Source organism: Panthera uncia, chromosome B1 (genome assembly GCF_023721935.1).
Source record: "Panthera uncia isolate 11264 chromosome B1, Puncia_PCG_1.0, whole genome shotgun sequence".
In the NCBI taxonomy this organism is placed as follows: Eukaryota; Metazoa; Chordata; class Mammalia; order Carnivora; family Felidae; genus Panthera; species Panthera uncia.
Genome location: NC_064811.1, coordinates 185,954,449 through 185,978,303, shown reverse-complemented (window position 1 = coordinate 185,978,303; position 23,855 = coordinate 185,954,449). Strand labels below are relative to the sequence as shown.

The 23,855-nt window shown below is 43.0% G+C and overlaps 1 protein-coding gene and 1 long non-coding RNA gene across 2 annotated transcripts in view; one reads left to right on the top strand and one right to left on the bottom strand.

The window, feature by feature from the left end:
- The window catches only part of ENPP6 (ectonucleotide pyrophosphatase/phosphodiesterase 6), a 118,548-nt gene that overhangs the window by 50,190 nt on the left and 44,503 nt on the right, over window positions 1-23,855 (bottom strand). Inside the window, exon 2 of the mRNA XM_049632617.1 lies at window positions 13,735-13,914. Coding sequence (XP_049488574.1) covers window positions 13,735-13,914 — 180 coding nt within the window. The remainder of the gene's footprint in view (window positions 1-13,734; window positions 13,915-23,855) is intronic.
- On the top strand, window positions 16,312-18,213 carry LOC125923920 (uncharacterized). The gene is made up of 2 exons (XR_007458197.1): window positions 16,312-16,871; window positions 18,049-18,213. It is a non-coding gene; the product is annotated as an uncharacterized LOC125923920 (long non-coding RNA).

Genomic DNA, 23,855 nt, shown 5'->3' with positions numbered 1-23,855 from the left:
TACTATTATTAATTTACTTGACCCTCCATATGTTGTCATCTTCTTCTAGAGAGTAAATGCTTTGCTTGTGATGGCCACCTAGGCTATGGGCAGACCATTTCAATCCACAGTGGGTAAAGATGATTCAAACCTCACCTCTGTCTTTATGAAAGCTTCAGTCCTCAAAAAGTCTACACCCTTGCCCATGTCTAGCTCATTCTTATTGCTGAACTGTTGCCTTTTATCGTCCAACTAAAGTTCTGGGACATTTACTATGTCTCTTCTCCTTGGTGGGCTATGAACTCCAATTTTTGTCACATCCCTCATCCTGTGAATCTGTCAAAAGCTCAGTTCCGTTTACTAGCCTCTCAACTGCTTTTGAGATCAGTATTTCACTAGAGAGGAGACATGGTACCAATTGCCAGATATACCTCCTTCTCTAGGTCTTGATATGTGTCTGATACATTATGCACGTACACATACACCCACAGTCCAGCGGCTTTTCTAATCCCTGCTGGAGATAAGAGTTATTTCAAATGCAACTCAGCCTGTCATCGTGCCAAGTGAAACACCAAATTTCAATAAATAGTTTTTAAACATAAAAAGTTCCATTTTATTAGAAATGCACCTCACAATGAAAGGAATAGGGATGCTTTTAAAAAATCAATTTATATATCCATGGATGAATATGACTGATCTCTAGAATAAGACAAGTTCAGAATCCATTCTATTCTCATTTGTTAAGTCGAAGTACTAAGAGAGTTGTTCACGTAAATAAGTAGATGGAAATAGACATAGTCTGTTGTACCCATGTCATTTAATTCTTTGAACTGCTGCCTTGCTTGAATGCCAACCTTCACATAGTGACCTACCATCATGAATTTTGAAATAACGTCTCATCTGACAACTCAATTAAGTTTTTCCTAAATAATTTTAAAGCACGCAGAGGAAAATACTTGATTTTTTTTAAGTTTTATTGTTTTATCACTAGATGTATTCACTTTCTCAACACCGACACCCATATTTTGAACTGTCCCTTTATCTGGTACCTGGAGGTTTTCATGTGCCAGAGCAATGCACCTTAGTAAGGTTCTGGATGGCTGAGGGATATTCCTTTCTTAGGTAAAGTATGGAAAGGGCATGTTTTTCATCAAGCCAGTATTTTCAATGCACTTGGAAGTTTAGGATCTTAGAACTGATTTCCTTAAAAGCAACCTTGTCCTTGTAAACCCCTAGGAACCCGACGTGAAGAACCCTGAACTAGGAAACCAGGCAGCAGTAGCTCTGCTCTAAGGAAACTGTAATGTTCTGAAAGCAGCTGGGCATAAAGCGGTGTGGGGAGTATGACTGACGGTTGTATAATTTATTCTCTTTTGGGTTGCCCCACAACTGAAGCTCTGTGAGCAGAGGGAGAGGAAGAACTGTCATAAGCAGAGCAAATGGGGCATTACAATTTGCTATCTGTTCAGGTAATGAGAGAGCCAAATGATGGGGTGAAAGGATCATAGCTCAACCCATCAGAGATACCCTGAATCCAAGTCCTGCAAACACAGTACATTTCGATAGAAGCTATGTACCTTCATGTGCCCCTGAGAAGGGATTAAACTAGCACCCAGGTGGACAGAAACAGGGACGAGTGTAATCCTTCTGCCCTCTCCATCCAGAATGGTCTCTTCTTGGTGAGATCTCAAAAGGCAGACACATTCACCCTACTTCTAATCTCATAACCCAGAATGAATAAACGACTGGCAAAGGAAACCGCTAGCAAGAAAGGACAGCCACAATGCAGTGTATGTAACGTGAAATTGGTGACGCTTGTAGGTTTCAGGAGAGCAAGGCTCATTATTCCTAGGTGAAGTAGTGTAGGTACTTTGTTTTGTTTTCGTTAGTCTTTATCGGATGGAAATCAGCAGACTGGTGGTGGGGGGTGCTGTGTGGATCCCACGAGATGGTTCTCTGATCAGGAGTCTATGGGCCCTTTCCGGATCGATCACGTGCTCAATTTGTGAAAGTGGGTACGTTGCTCCAGCTCTGAGTCTGCTTCCTCCAGTCCACTTCCATGGCTTCAGGGGGAGCATGGAATCTGGGCAACCGAAGTCACTGCAGGTCGCCTCAGCGTGACTGAGGAAAGCAGGATTTCTGGATCTCTGCATTGGGATGCAGGGAAACAAAGGCAATGGCCTGGATCTCACAGTCTGAAAGATCAACTGGGAGCTATGGAGTAAGATTTTGGTTTCACAAATGCTCTGAGGGCATGTTTTGGCTTTACTCCATCTTGTTTCCTCACTGTTCCCAGGGACCTTTGAAAGGAATTGCCCTTAATTAGGGTTCATTTTCTAGGACTTCATCTTATCTCTGCCTAGACTCCACCTTCCTGCTGGATATTCCCACCTCAGGCTGGGTGAGAATCTCCTTCTACAACCTAAGAAAAACATCCTGAGTAGAAAATACAGAGTTGAAGGGAACTTAAAGGGCAAAGAGGGCCACCACTAAGCCCATGCTTGATTTCTTTAAAAAGGCATTTCTTTTTAAAAACACTTAACTGCCATCCAACAGCAACTTATTTGAATATACCTATTTTGTCACGATCACACTTGACTGCCATGGCCCAAAACACTGTCAAATTAATATGCAGGTCACGATGTCTAGAATGTGAGCGATGTCCCCCGGATGTGGCATCCTAGCACAGCTCAGGGCTTTCAGAGCCGTCCGTGGCAGGCGTACATCAAACCCCTTTAATTTTACAAAGAAAACAAGGGCCTCAGATGGGAGAAGTGAATGTCCCAGGGTCTCCCTGCCAGCTAGTAATCATCTCTCCTGGCCGTGGTACATTTCTACAACACACACTGCTTTCCAGAATGATCCTTGCTTCCTGGCAACTCTCTCCAAGGACCACCAAGTTGAGCCCATAAAAAAAATCACATTTCTCCAACTTCCAAGAGCGTGGGTCTCGCCTTCTAAGTGCAGCTCCTTTTGCCAACTTTGACACATACTGTAACAATAACCCTTGTGAGCTGCATTTTATGTGATAGGAGGCAGGTGTACAACTGTTGAATACATGTCTCAAGAGAGCTTATTAAAACAGCTAAGCCAATTAACTCTCTTAGAAACATGTAACCTTTTCCAGGAAAATACATCTGAGGCACAGGAACTTGTGGGAACAAGTCCTTAGGGAAAGCATGGCCTTTGATCTCAGAGACCCTGTGCCCAGAGTTGGCCTGGCCCACAGAGCTAGGAGACCTCTGGTGGCCATTCTCTTCTGATGTAGGGAGAGGACGGTGGGCTGGTTTTGTGTGCAGGGGTAGAGAGCAAGCCCAGGAGACAAATGAGATGAGAAACAACTCATCCATTAGAGAAGATTCCAAAAACTCAACTGAAAATGACTCACTGGGCATAAAAAGTGACTAATGGGAAACCAAGGTGAGAAGGAATGTATGCCTAACCCAAGCTGAGTCTGCGTGTTAGGAAGGCGGTGGTGAAACCACAGCAAGGCATAATGAAGCCAGAGGTGGAGCTTTAATCTCTGCATCTGTTAGTTAGCTTTAGATGGGGAAAATCTCTGGCCCAGGGTCAAGGACTGCACTCCTCCCAAGTGGGATCAGGTGAGGAATGAATGACCACTACTGGAACGACACCCCTGGGACCCCCTCATATAAACTATCAGCTCTGGGTCTGGGACACAGGCTTCAAGATGATCTAAATATTGCAATGATTACATGACTACAGTGACATCACGATCCCCCCAAAGGAAGCCATCTGACTTCTGCAGCACATGGCATTCCCAAACAAAGTCTCCTCCTCTGAACAGGCACTTTCCTGGCATTTAGATCGCAGCAGACTGGACCTACTTAGGATGCAAGATGCTGACAAGCCCTTTACTGCACAGCTCAGCCCTGTCCGCGAGTTTGCTATAACTCTAGCACCTATCCGAGGACCTCTCATCCCTCCGACCCCCAAATCCAAGCTGTGATCTTCAAGTCTTACAAACCACCCTTTCTCCCCATGTATCTGGAGGAACATGGGTCTCCCCAACCTCTGAGGTGGTTCTGAGCCACTCCTAGGAGCATCTGGGACCAGGACTGAGTGCTGTGTGTGTGGGCTCTGCAAAACCACTTCTCGGCAATCCTTGGGCCAACAGCCTGGGGCCAGTCCAGTGGCCACACGGCCCAGTGTTAGCCTCTTTCTCTGCACGTGGTCCTGTGTATGGCTAACCCTGTCCCTGGTTTCTGCCTCCAGCCCTGAAGCACCAAACAGTCGGGCTCTGTCTGCCCTTTCTCTGATGACCCAGTGGTCAGCCCCCTCTATCTACCCCTTTCCTGAAAACACTCCCCTCCTGTTCCTTACTGACCTGACAACCTGTCCCAGAATTCTCTTAGTGATTCAAAATAGGGCTTGTGTTTCACTCTATGGTGTTTGCTGCAAATGTATGTTTGAATTCTTTTAAAAATTTTTTTTTCAACATTTATTTATTTTTGGGACAGAGAGAGACAGAGCATGAACGGGGGAGGGGCAGAGAGAGAGGGAGACACAGAATCGGAAACAGGCTCCAGGCTCTGAGCCGTCAGCCCAGAGCCTGACGCGGGGCTTGAACTCACAGACTGCGAGATCGGGACCTGGCTGAAGTCGGACGCCCAACCGACCGCGCCACCCAGGCGCCCCTGTATGTTTGAATTCTTGATGTGACCTTGCAGCTTGATTTTGGGCTAAGGATGACCTGGATCTGAGAGCTTCCTCCAGGTGAATTAAAATGGGTCCAAACTGAAGATCCCTTTTTATTTATTTTATTTTTAATTTTTTTAATGCTTACTTATTTTTGAGAGAGAGAGAGAGAGAGAGAGAGAGAGAGAGAGAGAAAGAGAAAGAGGGGCAAGGGCAGAGAGAAGGAGACAGAATCCGAAGCAGGCTCCAGGCTCTGAGCTGTCAGCACACAGCCCGATGAGAACCCGTGAACTACGAGACCATGACCTGAGCTGAAGTCAGACACTCAACCGACTGAGCCAGCCCTCCTCCATTGTACAGTGGGCATAAGAGGAGTAACTTCTCACGATTGTTCCGACAGTTAAATAAAAGTATGTGTGTGACGTGCCGACTTCACTTTAGGTGTCCGGCCCACATGTTTCTTTTCCTTGTCGGCATCAGAGAAGGCTAAGGTGCCTTGGTTTCAAACGTGCCGGAGGAGAGTGGCCCTGGGGGGTTCCCCAGCAGTGACCGGGGCAGAGAAAGAGCATTCCCACAACAGTTTAACTAGCCTCAGGGCTGTGACAGGGGCCAGAGACGACACATTGGGTCACAGGCACCAGGCAAGTGGCCAAGTATGTTTGGGCTGCAGTTCTCACCCAGCTGCACAGCAGAACCAATGGGGTGGGGGGTAACTCGCAAGAACACTGATGCAGGGCCCTCACCCCAAACCAGTTATGCTGGAACCCGTGAGAGGGCAGCCTGGGCACTGGTGTTTTATAATAGCCTCATGTGATTCTTAACCTGTATCCAGAGGGAAGAATCTCTCCTAAGGAGGGAGAAACAAGGACAGAAACTTACAAAATAAATTTACCTCTGGGGAACTGGATGGCTCACTCAGTTAAGCATCCAACTCTTGATTTTGGCTCAGGTCATGATCCCAGAGCCATGGGATCCAGCCCTTTGTGGGCTCTAAACTGAGCACGGAGCCTCCTTGGGATTCTCTCTCTTCCTCTGTCCCTCTTCTACTTGTACACGCTTGCTCTCGTTCTCAAGATACATAAATAAACTTAAAAACAATAAATTTGCCTCTTAACGTGCAGGAAAGGAGGATGCAAACAGGGAGCAGAGAGGGTCACTGGTACTGGTGTTTCGGGTGAGCGTGGAAAGAACTAAATGTGGAAAGAACCTGGACCCAGACATCGCCCTGAATGGGAGGGGAGGCAGCTTTTCCCCTCAAGTTCTCTAATGACACCGTGGCAGGAAGAAGGCTCTCCCCACCCCACCCCCCCACCCCCAGGGAGGCCAAGCCTGCCCAGACAGCCTGAGATGGGAGTTCGGCGCCCAGACTAATACAGAAAGCAAACGGAGGTGGTGAGGCCCTGCAGAGCTTCTGAGCCTCCTGATGTGCCAGCATCAGCTCTGGGCCGGAAGGAGCTCTCAGTGGGAATTAACCTTGACCCTGAACAAGCTCTGGAGCTGGCAGAATGCCAAAATCAGCCCGGAGAGAGGTCAGCAATTCTGATCCCACAGAACAAAACTTTCTTCCTCACTGGCTCCTAGCCTGTAGGCTACAATTCCCATATTAGTCATTGCTTCAAATTAGCAAGGCACCGGGGGATGTTAGAATAAAACGCTGTCTGCCCTGAGATTCCCCATCATTAGCCTTCGTTGAAATCTCTGGATGGGATCAGCTGGCAGCAGGGACACTGACAGGTGGGACACAGGGTGAGTCAGAGAAGGCTTAGGGAGCCTTGAGGCTGGTGTGTCGCTTGGGAGGCCAGGCCAGGTGGAGTATGGCGGGCAGCCCTGAGCCCCCGGGAGAAGGAGGGTAAGTGCTCTGAGGATGAGCGCCCGCACTTCACAAGTCCCAATGACGGCAGCAACGGGAGCCCTGAAAATCCCTCGCCCTTGTTCTGATTTGCAGTTAATCCGAAGGCTTGCCTTCTGGCCTGTTTGCCTCCTCACTTGGTCTAACAAATGTTGGGGTAATGTCTGTCTCTCATGTTTCTTTTCTTCCTGATCGTCTTTTTCATCTTCCCTCTTCCTTTCTGCTTTAGTGCATTTGGGCTGATGTAACAAAATACCATTGACTGGGTGGTTTAGCCAACAAACGTTTTCTCATAGTTCCTGGAGATGGGAAATTCAAGATCGAGGTGTTAGGAGATTTGGTGTCTGGTGAGGCACCTCCTCCTGGTTTGTACATGGTCACCTTCTTACTGTGTGGCTGAGAGAGGCCCTGGTCTCTTCTTCTTCCTGTAAGGGCACTAACCCCAGCACGGAAGCCCTATCCTCATGACTTCAGCTAAACCTAATTGCCTCCCCAAGGTCCCACCCCCAAATACCATCACACTGGGGATTGTATCCAAGATACAAAATGGGGGGGGTGTCATATTTCAGTCCCCGGCAGTGTCTGCATGGTTATTTGGTGAGTCAATGGCTGATCAGGAACACTCATTGTGGACTTTCTGTGGGCAAAGAGTAAACTACTGGGTTAAGCCACTGACACTTGGGGGCTTATCTGTCTGCCATTGATCCTAACTTATTAATAGTCCCTTAGACTCAAATTGCCTTACATAGCATATAAGGTACTTAAAGATCTGGCCAGTGCTGGTTTTCTATCTCTTCACGCCCACCTTAGTCAATCAGCTGCAACCTTGTTCTGCTCTCCAGATCTGCAAGGACGACATGCCCTTGCTTGCTTTGCCTTTGAACCACAGCATGCAATCCTTTCCTCTGCCTCAAATGCTCCTAGAGATCTGGCCTACGTGATCATTCAATACCCTACGTCTATTATAATCCCAACATCCCTGGTGTATGGTAACTACCGACTTCCTGAAATTAAAGAACACCTTGCATTATTAATAATTATTATTAGTCTAAATCAGAAAATATTAAAGGAGATTAAACTCTTCAGAGTTCAGAGCTTGCCAGGGACATCCCCGATAATAAACCTGGATGCTCTCTTTGCAGGCCACTTATCATGCCTCCAAAGTGAGCACCGACGATGGCCATTCCCATCTCGAAGCCATTGTATTCCATGTGCCAACAGATTTCAGCTGGAGTCACTCGCTCAGTGACACCTTTCCCTGCCTTCTCAGACGAGATCAAGTCCCTTATTAGGCACCTTTTAAAAGGAATATCACCATTCTTTTTCTTTCTTTTTTTTTTTTTAAGATTTCTTTTTGAGAGAGAGTGTGCAAGGGGGAAGGGGCAGACAGAGGGGGACAGAGGATCCGAAGTGGGCTCTGTGCTGACAGCAGCGAGCCCGATGAGGAACTCGAACTCACGAACCACGAGATCATGACCTGAGCCAAAGTCCGATGCCTGACCGGGCCCCCTCACTGTTCTTTATTAGACATTTCACAACTCCTGTTTTTTCTCTTGCTTCTCAAGCTACTCCTTTGTTTATTTTTCAGGCCCACCTTCATTTTATCATTAACTTCCTCAAGGCTGTGTCTGGGACCCTCTCCTCTCCTCACCCTGCTCTCTCCCTGGGTAAGCTTCCAGAAGGCCCACAGCGTCAATGACCCCTGATGCCTCCGCCCCGAACCACACCTCTGTGCCTCCAGCTTCTCTTCCCTGAGCTCTAGATGTGCCCACTGCACATGTCTCAGCGTCAACCCAAGGCCTCTGCCCCCAAATCACTGCTCTTTCAGTTTCCCCCGTTGAAGTGAAGACTTGCCATCCCTACAGTTCTGTTAGCCAGAAGCAGGGGTCATGCCTGTCACTGCTCAATCCCGAGTCCAATTCATTACCGAGTCCTGGTGATTTTAATTCCTAAATGTGTCCCCAGGCATCCCATTTCTCACCACCTCTGTAACGCTAGTCCAAGGTATTCTCACCTCCTTCCGAGGTCCACACAATAGCTTCCGGACTATTCCATCCACTCTGGGTGCCACATTCCATTCTCCACGTAGCAGGCAGAGTGGTCTTGCCAGAATGCAAGGATGACACTGCTGCCTTCCTCCTTAAAGCCTTCCAGTGCCTTCTTATTCCTCTCAGGGTGGGAATAAATTCTCCAGCCTGGCCCATAGAACCTGGCCTGGCCTAGCCTTCTCTCCACCTCACCCACGGCACACCCATCCTCCCTGTCCATTTCTTGGGCCTGCCACGCTTCTCCCGTCCCTTCTAGACCTTCACACTGCTGCTCCCGCAGCCTGCATGCTCCTTCCCATCGATCCCCCAACTTACCCAAGGTGTCACCCTCTCTTATTAGATGATGTCACAGTGCAATACACTCTTCACTATTACGCTTTTAACAAGTGGGTTTTTATACGCATTTATTTGGCCAAGTATAAGATTATCATCTGTCTCCTCCACGGGACGGTGAGTTCTTGGAGGGAGGGGAGGATGGAGTAAGGAGAGCCTGTATCTGGTTTTCCTCATAGTTGTCTCCTAAGAGCTGATTCCAGGGCCTGGAGTCACACCCTTTTAAGATGTTTTATGAAGAAGCAGATTTGCCACGACTTGTGATGAATAGAAGTTCATCCCTGGATGTCTCTTTCAGGCTCTCTAATTACCATAATGGATGCTGCTGAGAAACTACGAGCCCTTTTGGCCGAGACGCCAGCCTGCAGAAGGAGACTGGATGCGGCTGGACAGCTATGAGAACTGGAGGAATTGCTCCTGCGGGCAGCGGTCCCGAGAGACACCACCTCTTCAGTTTCTCTGCAGCAGAAGTGGTTGACGCCTAGGAACCCTGCAGGATGCTTTTGAAGATCACTTCTTAAGACAACCTCCGACTTGAAATGAGAATTCGTAATCTTTTTCTTGCTGACACAGACAGAAACATCAGTGATGCAGACCTTACCAAAGTTACGACAGACAAAGGAAATGACTCAAGGTGAATTCAACCCGAAGAGCCTTACGGGATTGTGACCCAAGCCCGCCCTGGCCAGACAAGATTAATTACAGGGCCCCAGATTTCACTTGGTACTGTGGTAATGTTTAACATATGTTTCTATCACATGAAAAAAATCAAATCAATTAGATATAGATTAGATGTGCACGTGTTGCTATGTCAAAGAGCACTTACCAGTCCTCATCATTGTCACTTGGGTTGCATGAGCACAAAATTATCAGTGTGGTATGCACGGGTGTGTTTTTCTGCAAAGGGGATCCATAGTTTTGGTCATTTTCCTAATGTGGTCTTGATTTACAAGTGTAGGAATCAGCAAACTACATACTAACGCCTCTCTGGGTTCCAAACTTACATACATCTTAAAGTGTAGTGCCAAATTGGTGATATTACTGGAAAATTTAGTGAGACTCTGAATCCCTTGCATTTAAATGTCAAGTATTTTCTGAAAAAAAATTTCAGTTTTTATCCAGTAATTTGGAGTCCTGTTCATAGAGTCAAAGAACTGAGCCATATATAATGTTAACTCACACATTTGTAGAATTGATGCTGGGCCCCTAATTTTCCCTGTGCCATGTACGTATCTAAGTTCAGCCCAACAGGAAAGGGAAAGATGCTGTGAATAATCCCCAATCCTCCATCCATAGTCGATACGGGTCTCTTTACCCCTGCAGATGAAATCGCCTTGCTTGTAACAACTGAAAGTCAACAGGAGCTGAGTCAGATACCCACCCATAAAGCCCCCACACAGCCCACCTTTGGCAAGTAGGGAAGGGAAGGCCAGGTGGAAATGTGTCCTTCCCCACACAGAAGGTACTCTGTTTATCTGAACACCTGTACAGGACAGGAAGAGCCCAGACCTACACCCAACACTGCCCAGGGCCATATGAATGATTGCTCTCAAGTCCCCGTGAGTGCTTGGCCGTAGGGAGTTAACACTGCAAAACGCATGATAAATGACGTAGAGCTTAGAGTCTTCAAACACTCCAAAGAGTTTTAGCCATGGACTCCTAAAAAGTTGCTAGTTTTTGTTCCTTTTTTGTATTTCATGAGAGCCATAAGAACAAACTTCAAAACCACTGCCACTACGTGTGGCAGCACTGACTGTCCAAGGAGCTCAAACTCAGTTTCCATACGGTATCTTACTTATCCTGCCATTTTCACCTCATTTCTCCTCCTCCTCAATCCTTCTCTGCTTTGGGTTCCCCTTAATATGAAGTGACTATTGGAGCCTCTTCCTTTTCCCCCAATAAAATTTCTTTGATCTCAAACTAGAGGGATGGAGTAGGGGACACAGTTAGTGAACGACACATGCTCAGCTCTTGTCCTTTCCAGAACATTACTAGGCCCCAGCTATGCAGTTCCTGGATGATCTCTTTGGGCTTCCCAAAGAGATGTTTGATTTAGGGCCCGGGATCATTTCCCATGGTGCACTTCTCCCTGCACAACTCAATGGCATCACTGGGTGGGGCAATAAAGGGTCTGTTTACAATATTAAATTCCTTTGAGACTTGAGGTGGGCTATTTCGGACTCTTCACCACTGATGAATTTTTCCGTCTGCTGCTTTATCTACCTGACAGGAAAGCTTGAACTGCTGCCATTTCTAAATTGCTCTTCTAAATATTGACTTCATGGCGAGACTCAAAGTGTCATAACACAGCTCACTGGAGGCATGAAGATTTTCCAGGCCTCATCCAGAGGTCTGTACGATGTCCTGTGGGAAGTGGAGAAGGAAGAGGAGGATTTGAGAAGAAAAATAAAATCAAGTCACGTTCAGAAGAAACGCCATTGCACTTCACTTAATCTCGCAGAGACAAATGAACACTCATGGGGCTATTAGCTGTGGAGGGGCTGGAGAGGACCAAGGTGGAGGGAGAAATGATGGCAGTGACCATTAATCCCTCGGCGGTCGGCCGGGAAGAATGGAGGGTGCGAGAAAGAGCCCTTCAGAAACACCTTTATTTGGGTTAAGAGAGCCTTTATTTGGGTTTCCGGCTTAGAAGGACCGGACAGTGTCTGAAAAACAAGAGACTTTACATCCAATTTCTGTCAAGGCTTCGACACGGCTATATCTTTAGCTAATCTTCATTTGGGTTGCTGAGAAAATTCTAGGAGCCTTTCTTTTTAGCTTCTTTCCTCCTAATAGTTAACACTATAAACTGATCTTAAGGCATATTTGTCACATCATATTAGCTGTTGAACCATGAATCAAAGGAAGTGATTGGCCCTTTCTTGCCCTTAAGGAGCTGTTTTGAAGGAGCAACACGACGTTTTACGTGCAAGTTAGCTTTGAGATTTTTTTTTTTTTTGATATTCAGGGATATACAACTTCAAGTTGTTTATTAGCATGAAGGGGCCAGATTCCCCAGGATGAGAATAATGCTCTTCAAGGCTGCAGAGAGAGGTCCTGTCTCCCTTCAGGACATGTCCCCATCTTCGTGTGCATTGCCAGACATGGCTACCTGAAAGGCCACCGTGTGGAGGGGCTGGGGAGAGATTATGCGGGATGTGCTCTTCAGAGCATATGAAAAGCTCAAGTTCCAAGACATAGGAAGTTAAATTAACCAGGTACCATGGAAGATGGCCCTTCCGGCAGTGGCGCGACATGTATCTCGATTGTCCTTAGATTGTGGAAGGTGGCCCCTAAGTCCGCATGCCCAGTCTGTTCCCTCTCCTAGGCCTATGCATGTGGGCCCTTTTATTTGTTGATAATTATTTCCAAGAATGACCTCAAAGTGCGTCTTCTGGCTTGAGACCTCATCACATTGGACTGACCCGTGAGCTTGGATCCTCTAGCAACTCTGATTAGCTTGGCTGAGGCACTGACTTCTTTCCTTCATCTCATGTCCAACTCTGAGAAAAGCTGGGTCTCCATTTAAGGTAATAAAGTCCTCGTAAACCCTTCCCTTGCTTGAAAGCTTCTTCTCGTGTCAGCTGAGTAGCTGCTATGGGCAGAATCCCAGGTGTCTTCTGAAGAAACTCCAGTACTCCCCTGAAATTCCATCTGCCAGCAGAGCCATCCCGTGTATACTGGTTCTCATGCCCAGTTTGGATTCATGCGGTCTGCTCTGGCCTTCACGGGCTCACCTACGGATGCTAGTCTCTGCTCTGTGGCAGCTTTCCGGGCGCTTACCCCAGCTCGGCTGTGGGTCTGCTTTCCACAGTCTCCATCTGTCTGTGTGCTATGCTCCTCTAAGAGTTGGCACAGTCTTGAGTGCCCCGAGCAGCTCTCCACGTGACCACCTCCAACCAGCGTTCTCCAAACTCCTGCTGAAGGCCCACGCCCTCAATGTGGGCCATCTGTGGTTCAGCCTCGGCTTACTCATCCTTCTCTCCGTCCTCCCCCACCTCCACCTGCCATGGTCTCCCACAACCCACCGTGCTCTCACAATTTTATCAGGCTGCTGCCAGTGAGCTCCCCTAGCTGTCTCTCCCCATTAATCCCTTTATTTCTTCCAGGCCTCCCCTGATATCTTCTTCCATGATGGCAATCAGCAGTGTAACACCATTAAGAATTCGGGAAAAAAAAGCATCTACAGCCACATACATAGGAAGGTCAATTTGCCCACTCACCTAAAGAACGAATCCCACCAATGGGAAGACACCTGTAAGTTGATTATTTTATTATCACTGAATCCTCTCATCCGTAGTGAAAGGGTTTTGACTGCCAAGACAAGAGTATTCTGAAGACTTCTCACACGAGTCAGGGTAGTTTGCACAATGACTTACCTCACTGCAGTAAGTAAAGTAATTTAGTTTCTCATTGATCTACTATGTACAGGAGGAATATAAATGCAGAGAGACTTCATTTACTATAGTACCCAAAAGTTGGAAGGGCTTTGAGTCCTGTTTTCAGCATTGTAGGGGAGCTCAAAATCCATAGAAACAGTATGCCAGATTCTTTTGTAAAGCAGAGAAGCAACACCTAATTTATCTCTTTTGTATATCCACAATTTTACACATGAAAAAGCAGGATATACTGCAGCAGTACTGCTGAACCAAGGAAATCAGGAAATGGCGTGGGGTCTGGTCCAATGCTAGAGAGCTCAAAACAAAAGTTTAAAAACCATGCCCATAAAACATATTTCTTGTAGTGTTCCCACTTTCCAAACCTTGGCTTGGTCTTAGAACATGACAATTACGTCGTTTGTCTTCAGAGACTCCATGGTGTTTGAGATTTGGAAGGCTAGAGGGGCCTGGAGGCCAACACACTCACCTGGCCAGTAGTACATGTAGACCTTCCTTTTGGCCTTGGTCAGAGTGACCCACAGAGGTTCTGATCCATTCCACCAGAGAGGCATCAGGCTGTCTGTGTTGACACCAATGTCAAATGACTTGTTGGTGTTGGGGTCCCACATGTAGTTTCCAATCATCTGATGGACCTCACAATGGCGGCCTATGTTAATGAGAACACAAGGCTGTCAGTTTATTGTTCTGGTCTTTTTATAAAAGCCATTTTCTCTTTTCTGTTTATAAAAGCCATTCATGCACATTTAGTTAAGTACAGAACAGCATGAAGATTTTCTTTTGATTTTTTCATCATAGATATTTCTTCTCTCTTAGACTGTACCACAAGGACAATCCAATGAGTAGTCTAATAATTGAGGATGGGTTCATTTTTTGTGAAGTTAACTTGCCAAGCTATTTTAAATTACACTGAGGACATTGTGTGCACAAATTGACCCATTGTTCACAGCTTGAAATCTAAATATGAATCAGTATGAAAATTGTAGATTCCCATAGGGCTTGGATTAGCTTTTCACCCCAGAGCACCCCTCCGAAGCTCTGCTCCCACACAGTCACGAATCTAGATGCTGGGGGGTTTATTCCCTTGTTTCCCTGGATAAGAGGAGTTATCGCTTCAGCACAGAGCACTGATAGGATCTACGACATTTGGAACAGAATGGTGAAAAATAGATTCAACTTTGGAAAACAAAGCAAGAAAACAACCCTCCAAATGGAGTGTTATATAGAAATGAGGATTGCTTCTGTTGGGCACAGCTTAGTCCCAGAAGAGAAGCCAGAAGTGAAAGACGCAAGCGCTTGGACTCTTTTGAAACGTTAGGCTTAAATTATTTATTTTGGAGCAATCTGCTACATCTTTAAAGTAAAAATAACACAAACATTGGCAAGTGCATCAGAAACTGCTGCAATTTCAGTGAGCGTCATTTGGCATCACGATGAAATATGCTTCACCGAGCTCACTAACTACGCTTAATCCAAGTGGATTTTTTTGTTTGTTTGCTGTTGTTCTTTCTTCCCGAGCACCCCTACCCCACCCCACCCCACCCCACCCCACCCCACCCCACCCCAACACACACACACACACACACACACACACACACACACACACACACACACACACACACACTTTGTTTTTGAATGAAAGCAAGGAGAAACCATAAAATACAATTTTGAAAATTTGGAGACCCAAAATATTATAAAGGAAAACTTTTTATTTCATCACAGAAACCCAGGCCTTCTACAAATCATGCTTTGAATTTAAAGCCCAGAGATCCAGACAAAATGGTTTTTACCCAAGGCTACAGAGTTAGATTTTTGACCCTGACCAAAACTTTCACATGTGGACTGATAAAATTAAAAAATAAAGTAAAAAACTTTGAGCAATTTCTCCAATGGTTAAGATTTCTCCAGTGGTTAAGCAATTTCTCCAATGGTTAGTTATTCCTTCAACTAACATTTAGTCAGGGTTCCTATGGGCTCTGCATTGTGATAAGCTTAGACATTCAAAATAAATTCATGTGGTCCCCATCCTCCAATGCCTTGTATGTAATACTCAACAGAGGTCCTTTTGCATAAAAGAGACAGGCTTCCTTGGGCCCGGACTAAGAAGGGGACCAAGCTGCCAACTTAAGACTCGTAAGGATTCTCACCCACTCTTTTGCTGAGGATAATTCCTAGTATGTTCTAACTCATTAAAAGTAGGAGCATTATCGGTTAACCACGTTACTTTTTTTGTTTTTAGTGTATCAAAGTTTAATAATATCAAGAGAAACCCTCTCACGAGTATAATTTCTTACCTGCTTTCTTCACCCAAAACTTGCATCCTGTACCTAAAATATTTTTTATTATCCTACTAATGCCCACTTATCCTTTTCACAAGGCAAGATAATCCTGACAATATTCATTGGGAAATGTGTCCTTTCTGGTCTTCCCCTGTAGATGTCCTCTAATGCCCTCCTAAGGACAGGGGTATCTCATCTGGAGCTGGTGTCACAGACACTGAGCAAGGGTGCAAAATTGGAAAGGAGTGTCGAAAGTGTTACTGAAGTCAGTAAACCAAGAGAAGTTTCTAGATGAATCACAGGAAAGGGCTGCGAAAGCTAGGGATATCAGGTATGGGAATAATGGGGACAGGTACCAAGTGGGAGGGGTGTAGGAATCTCTGCTTTTGTTTGGAACTGTTTTGACTATTTTAGAAGAAATGCCTGAAACCCGAATCTAAGCAGGGGCCTCATGTGATTCAGTTTCCACTAGGTGTTACTTGCAGAGAAGGATGAAGCAACAAAAAAATAATGTTTAAAAGTACTTATAACCTCTATTGTATATCTCAGAAATGCCACAATATCATTTGGTAAAATATTTTTCTTTTTTTTTTTTAACACTCTCACTCAACCGTCTAGACCGTAAAGGGTGGAAACTCTCTTGCTTTCTTTTGCTTTCCGGGTAAACATTTATAAGGAGCCTCCTGTGGATTATAGAGCTGCCATGTGACTGGATGGTGGAAGGTGTCTGTGCAGGAGAGACACAGAGATGGAGAGACAGAGAGAGAACATTCTTCTAGAGAATGTCTGTTACATTAAATTCTCTACCTCTTACACACGTTTCTTTGGAAACATGTATAGCGCCTCACTGAGGAGAGACAGAATCTATGTGTGCAGGTAACACAGTTCTGGCATATTTTAAATTTTCAAATGTGATATCTTGTTTCCTGTGGTTATCTGAGTCCTTTAGCTTTTTTCATGTTGGATATTCTCTCCTCCCCATTATGTGGGATGTAGCATTAGCCTTGGTACTCCTTTTACACACCAGTCGAATCAGTAGTGCCCACTCATTCAAGGGAGCTCCAATAACTTTATAATTAAAGCATTCTTTAGGGAGGCATCTTTAAGACAAGGACCCCAAGGATGCCTTTGGTTCCTGCTCCCATCTAGCACACTGGTTGGTCTAGGCTGGCCCAGAGTGGTTCATCCATTCTAAAGGAAACTTGGACCCATGGAAGTCAACATTTTTCCAAAGGCTGGGAGTGATGTGCTGGAACAGAGGTGTTTGCTCACTTCCTATGAGTGAAGGGCACCTAAGGAAGATCCGGGGACCAGCAGTTCTCCCTATGTGAGTTAATGGGTTTCTGTTAACAGTGGAGATCTTTCAACAAGGAGGTTATCCTCGGACCTCTGTTTAGAAAGTAGGTTTTATTCTTTGGGTGGATTTAGGGCCTTGAGTTAAAACGAGAAGGTGTATTCTTCAAAGGCTCAATCATAGATGCTGTGCTAGTCCCCAGGGGCATCCCTTTGTTCTGGGAAGTCAGCAGGAGGCTGTATGTTCCCATCTCATGTCTGCTCTGAATCTTCTCTCCCAGATGAGCTGATTTTCTTCCCATGAATATATTAAGGCTGGCAGTCTGTGCTTGTAACAGTATGAGTCCGCTCTTACTCAAGCTGGTTTCCTTACCTACCCTGTCTCTCTCTCGCTCTTTTGTTTTTATTGCCTGGGCAAATGTGGTGGCTATAAAAACAGAACAGAACAAAACACAATGTACTGGCTTCTGCAGCCCACAAGCTCTCATCTCCATATTTCTGTCTGACCCACATCTATTTTTATACATCTGCAACTCTCCTTGGTTTTCCTCTGGTTTGGGCTTTCCAAACAGAGCTTTGCTATAGTTTCATTATTTGGACCCTTTCCTCAAGACTTCAACAGAAACTTTCCTGACATGGACACAAACCACAAATCTCAAATCTCAGGTGGTTTTCGGGTATGGTGTAAAGAAGGTCTACTTCTGCTCATCCCAAGTGACAGCTAAGTAGGGCTCTAAAATTTGTTCCAGAAGGTGTATTACTCACTGTGAAAATGAGGGCAGCTCCTGGTAGAAAAATTTCCAAATACAGTTGAATGTTTTTCTCTTTTCTCCTCCTTTATCCCTAAGACCCAAAAGTTTATAAACTTATTAACACAAAATGTGGCAATCAACCTGCTACCTGAAGGACTTGTGAACTCTTGAAGCCCATCCATAGATGTCACCTCAGTTTAAGAGCTGCTGCATTTAACTGGGAGCAGCTAGTGGCTACTCAGGCCAGTGGCAAACATGGGGGCTACTGCCTGCCTGTCTCAGAGGATACTCGTGGAACAGTTTCCACACCTAGAACTGTTGTATGAAAGGAGCAGGATAGGAAACCTTCATTTTTTATTCCTCAAAGTCTCAGTCAAGTGTGTTCTGACATAATGACCATCACCAGAAGTTTCTTGGCAAATACCCGAATAATCCTCTGCACCTGTTATATGTTCCCAGACATCCCAGAAATGGCTGGCCTTCACATCAAATGAGATAGCTGTGGATCTGTCCATTTTATCTATAACTGAAGGACATCTATAAGGTTGTTGCTACGACTTCATCTTCAAGCAGTCTTAATGTTTTCTCATTATTTTCAAACAGTAAATGTTAATTCCTTTTATAGTTTCTTATTTCATTTTTTTTTCATTCACGCCACATCAAATGTTTACATGCCAGGCATTTAAAGATCACAAATTATGGCCTCTGTATTTGAAGGGCTCATAGCTTGGTGGGGGCAACAGTGTGGCATAATGGTTAAGGGGGTAAGTCTTGGAGGCAGATTGCATAGGTGTAAATTCAAACTCTACTATTTACTATCTGTATGACTTTGGACAAGTAGCTTTGACTCTCTGAGGCATCAATTTTCTTATCAATTTTCTTATCTAATGGGCATGATAATAATTATGGTGATAGATACATATAGATATGTAATTCTCCCTTTGCAAGGTAGTGCAGGACCATAAAAATGACCATGCACAAAAACAAAGAGAAATGAATTCAAGTATATCACTAAAGAAAGTCAACAAACTGTGAGAGAAGAGAGCAAGAGAAGAAAGGAACAGAGAAGAACTATGGAAACAACCATAAGACAAGTAACAAAATGGCAATAAAGTACATACCTATCAATATTACTTTGAATGTAAATGTACTAAGTGCTCCAATCAAAAGACATGGGGTGACAAAATGGATAAAAATGCAAGACCCATCTATTTTCTGCCTACAAGAGATCCATTTAAGACCTGAAGGCATATGCAGATTGAATGTTAAGGGATGGAAAAGCATTTATCAAGGAAATGGAAGTGAAAAGAGCTGAGGTAGCAATGCTTATATTGGTCAAAATGGACTTTAAAACAAAAACTGCAACAAGAAACAAAGAAGGACACTATATAATCATGAAGGGAAAAAATCCAACAAAAAGATATAACAATTATAAATATTTATGCACCCAACAATGCAGGACCCAAATATATAAAGTGCTAATAATAAACATAAAGAAAGTAATTGACAGTAATACAATAATAATAGTGGACTTCAACACCCCACTCACATCAATGGATGGACCATCCAAATAGAAAATCAACAAGGAAACAGTGGCTTTGAATGACACATTGGATCAGATGGATCTAACAAATATATTCAGAACATTTCATCCTAAAACAGAAGAATACACATTTAAAAAAATTTTTTTAAGGCTTATTCAGTTTTGAGACAGTGACAGAGTGCAAGCAGGGGAGGAGCAGAGAGAGAGGGAGACACAAAATCCGAAGCAGGCTCCAGGCTCTGAGCTGTCAGCACAGAGCCCAATGTGGGGCTTGAACTCACGAATTGTGAGATCATGACCTGAGCTGAAGTTGGACGTTTAACCAACTGAGCCACCCAGGTGCCCCTACATATTTTTTTTTCCAGTGCACATAGAACATTCTCCAGAACAGATCACAGATTAGGCCACAAAACAAGTCTCAACAAATTCAGAAAGATTGAATCACGATGCTATGAAACTAGAAATCAACCACAAGAAAAACTCTGGAAAGAACACAAATGCAGGGAGGTTAAATAACATTCTACTAGACAATGAATGGGTCAACCAAGAAATCAAAAAGAAAATCAAAAAATACATGGAGACAAATGGAAATGAAAACACAATGATCCAAAATCTTTGGAATGCAGCAAAAGCTGTTCTAAGAGGGAAGTTTATAGCAATACAGGTCTACCTTAAGAAGTAAGAAAAATCTCAAATAAACAACCTAATTTATATCTATAGGAGCTAGAAAAAGAAGACCAAACAAAACCCAAAACCAGTAGAAGGAAGAAAACAATAATGATTAGAGCAGAAATAGATGAAATAGAAACTAAAATAATCAGTAGAAGAGATTAATGAAATCAGGAGCTGGTTCTTTAAAAAGATCAACAAAATTGATAAGCCTTAAGCAAGACTCATCAAAAAAGGGAGGGGGGAATCAAATAAACAAAATCAGAAATGAAAGAGGAGGAATAACCCATACCACAGAAATACAAAGGATTATAAAAGAATATTATAAAAACTATAAATCAACAAATTGGACAACCTAAAAGAAAGGGATAAATTCCTTGAAACATATAACCTTCCAAAACTGAATCAGGAAGAAACAGAAAATTTGAACAAATTACCAGCAATCAGTAATCAAAAAACTCCCAACAAACAAAAGTCCTGGACCAGCTAGCTTCACAGATTAATTCTACCAAACATTTAAGAAGAGTTAATACCTATTATTCTCAAACTATTCCAAAAAATAGAAATGGAAGAAACACTTCCATAATCATTCTATATTCATTCTTTAATACCCAAACTAGATAAAGATACTACAAAAAAAGAGAACTACAGGCCAATATCTCTGATGAACATAGATGCAAAATCCTCAACAAAATATTAGTAAACCGAACTCAACAATTTATTAAAAAAATTATTCACCACTATCAAGTGGGATTTATTCCGAGGATACAAGGGTGGTTCAATATTTGCAAATCAGTCCATGTGATACATAACATTAATAAAAGAAAGGATAAGAACCTTATGAGCATTTCAATAGATGCAGAAAAAGCATTTGACAAAGTACAACATCCAAACATGATAAAAAGCCTCATCAAAGTAGGTTTAGAGGGAACATACCTCAACATAATAAAGGCCACATATGAAAGAGCCACAGCTAACATCACACTCAATGGTAAAACACTGAGAGTTTTTCCCCTAAGGTCAGGAACAAGACAAGGCTGTCCACTCTCCCCACTTTCATTCAACATAATACTGGAAATCCTAGCCACAGCCATCAGGCAACAAAAATAAATAAAAAGCATCCAAACTGGTAAGGAAAAGGTAAAACTTCTACTATTTGCAGATGACAGGATACTATATATAGAAGACCCTAAAGACTCCACCAAAATGCTATAAGAACTGATAAATGAATTCAGTAAGGTTGCAGGACACAAAATTAATATACAGGAATCCATTGTATTTCTATATACTAATAATGAAGTAGCAGAAAGAGAAATTAAGAAAATAATCCCATTTATAATTGCACAAAAAAGAGTAAAATACCCAGGAATAAACTTAACCAAGGAGGTCTGAGAACTATAAAACAGTGATGAAAGAAATGGAAGACAACACAAACAAATGGAAAGATATCCCATGCTCATGGATTGGAAGAACAGATATTGTTAAAATGTCATACTACCCAAAGCAGTCTAAACATTTAACGCAATCCCTATCAAAATACCAACAGCATTTTTTACAGAACTAGCACAAACAATCCCAAAATTTGTATGGAACTACAGAAAAACTCTGAATAGCCAAAGCAATCTTGAAAAAGAAAAACAAAACTGGAGGTATCACATTCCCAGATTTCAAGATGTACGACAAAGCTGAATAATCAAAACAGTATGGTATGGACACAAAAACAGACACACAGATCAAAGGAACAGAATAAAGAGCCTAGAAATATACCCCTAATTATATGATCAATTAATCTTCAACAAAGGAGGAAAGAATATGCAATGGGAGAAAGACAATGTCTTCCACAAATGGCGTGGGAAAACCGTACAGCTACATGCAAAAGAATGAAACTGGAGCACTTTCTTACACCACACATAAAATAAAATCAAAATAGATTACGGACCTAAATGTGAGACCTGAAACCATAAAAATCCTAGAAGAGAACACAGGCAGTAATTTCTTTGACATCACCCATAGCAACATTTTTCTAGATATGTCTCCTGAGGCAAAGGAAACAAAAGCAAAATTAAACTATTGGGACTACATCAAAATTAAAAGCTTCTGCACAGTGAAGGAAACAATCAACAATCTAAAAGACAATGTACTGAATGGGAGAAGATATTTGCAAATGACATATCCAATAAAGGGTTAATATTCAAAATATATAAAGAGCTTCTACAACTCAATACCAAAAACACAAATAATCCAATTAAAAATGAGCAGAAGACATGAATAGACATTTCTCCAAAGAAAAAGACAGATGGCCAACACACACATGAAAAGATGTTCAACATCACTCGTTGTCAAGGAAATGCAAACCAAAACCACAATGAGATATCACCTCACATCTGTCAGAAAGGCTAAAATCAAAGACAAGAAACAACAATTGCTGGTGAGGATGTGGAGAAAAAGGAACACTTGTGCATTGTTGATGGGAATGCAAACGGATGCAGCCACTGTGGAAAACAGTATAGAGGTTCCTCAAAATATTAAAAATAGAATTACTATATGATCCAGTAATTCCACTACTGGGTATTTACCCAAAGAATATGAAAACACTAATTCAAAGGAATACTTGCACCCCTATGTTTATTGCAGCATTATTTACAAAGGCCAAACTATGGAAGCAGCCCAAATGTCTATCAATTGATGAATAGATAAAGAAGAAGTGGGATATGTATACAATGGAATATTACTCAGCCATAAAAAGAATGAAATCTTGCCATTTGCAACAACATGGACAGATGTAGAGGGTATAATAATGCTAACCAAAATAAGTCAATCAGAGAAAGACAAAAGCCATATGATTTCACTCATATGTGGAATTTAAGAAACAAGCAAATGAACAAAGAAAAAAAGACACAAACAAAAAACCACTCTTAATAAACATATGGTTACAGGGGTGGGGATGAAATAGGTGAAGGGGATTAAAAAAACACTTAGCATGATGGGCACTGAATAATGTATAGAATTGTTGAGTCACTATATCATACACCCGAGACTAATAGAACACTGCATGTTAATTAACTGGAATTAAAATTCTTAAAAATGACTATGCAAGCTTAAACCATGCAAAACTATCCTAATAATCAGTGGGAAAAATTATAATTGTTCCATGGCCTTTAAATTTTTTTTAAATATTTAAATATTTATTTTTAAAATATTTAAAAATTTTTAAATTTAATGTATTTAAATGTTACAATTTTTTTAAAATATTAAAAACTATTACTGTAAGTAATAACGATAGGGAAATGAAGAAAATGGTAAAATTAATACTTCCTAGCACATTGCAATTTAAAACATTAGAAATATCGACAGCCAAAGAGTCTTAATGTCTTCGTAAATACAAAAAACTTATCAGAATGTTTTGAACACTGTTTGGCTGCTTCTTCCCAAGATATAACACAATACAAGTGAGCATATTTTCCTTGCCTTAGCAAATTGTCCTACCCTTTTTTTTTTAAGTTTATTTATTTGTTTTGAGAGAGCGTGGAGCAGAGAGAGAGGGAGAGAGAGAATCCCAAGCAGGTTCTACACTGCCAGCGCAGAGCCCGATGTAGGGCTCGAACTCACAAACTGTGATCATGACCTGAGCCAAAATCAAGAGTCAGACGCTTACCCGACTGAGCCACCCATGCGCCCCTGTCCTACCCTTTCAGTTTGGATCGGTTTCAAACATTTTATCCTTTGAGTTTCCATGTTATGAAATATCTCTGAGAATTCTTTTAATGGGAAAATTTTTGCTGGTGTCACGTCAGGACAGCTTCAACCTCTTCATTACAACTGCTTTCTTCATTTATGTCAGTAAGTTCACCTTCAGTAAGTTCCTCCGGCTGCACAGCGACAGGTCCCAGTGATGCTGGTGTCAATATCCCCGCGATCAACTATTTCCTCTAGGACTCCAACGACTTTTGATTCAGATCCTGCAGAGTCATTTGCACAATTCAGGACATTCCTGCCACGTTGCACTCACGTTACTTGCTTCCATCGTGCTTGGATGCTTTCAGCTGCATGTTTT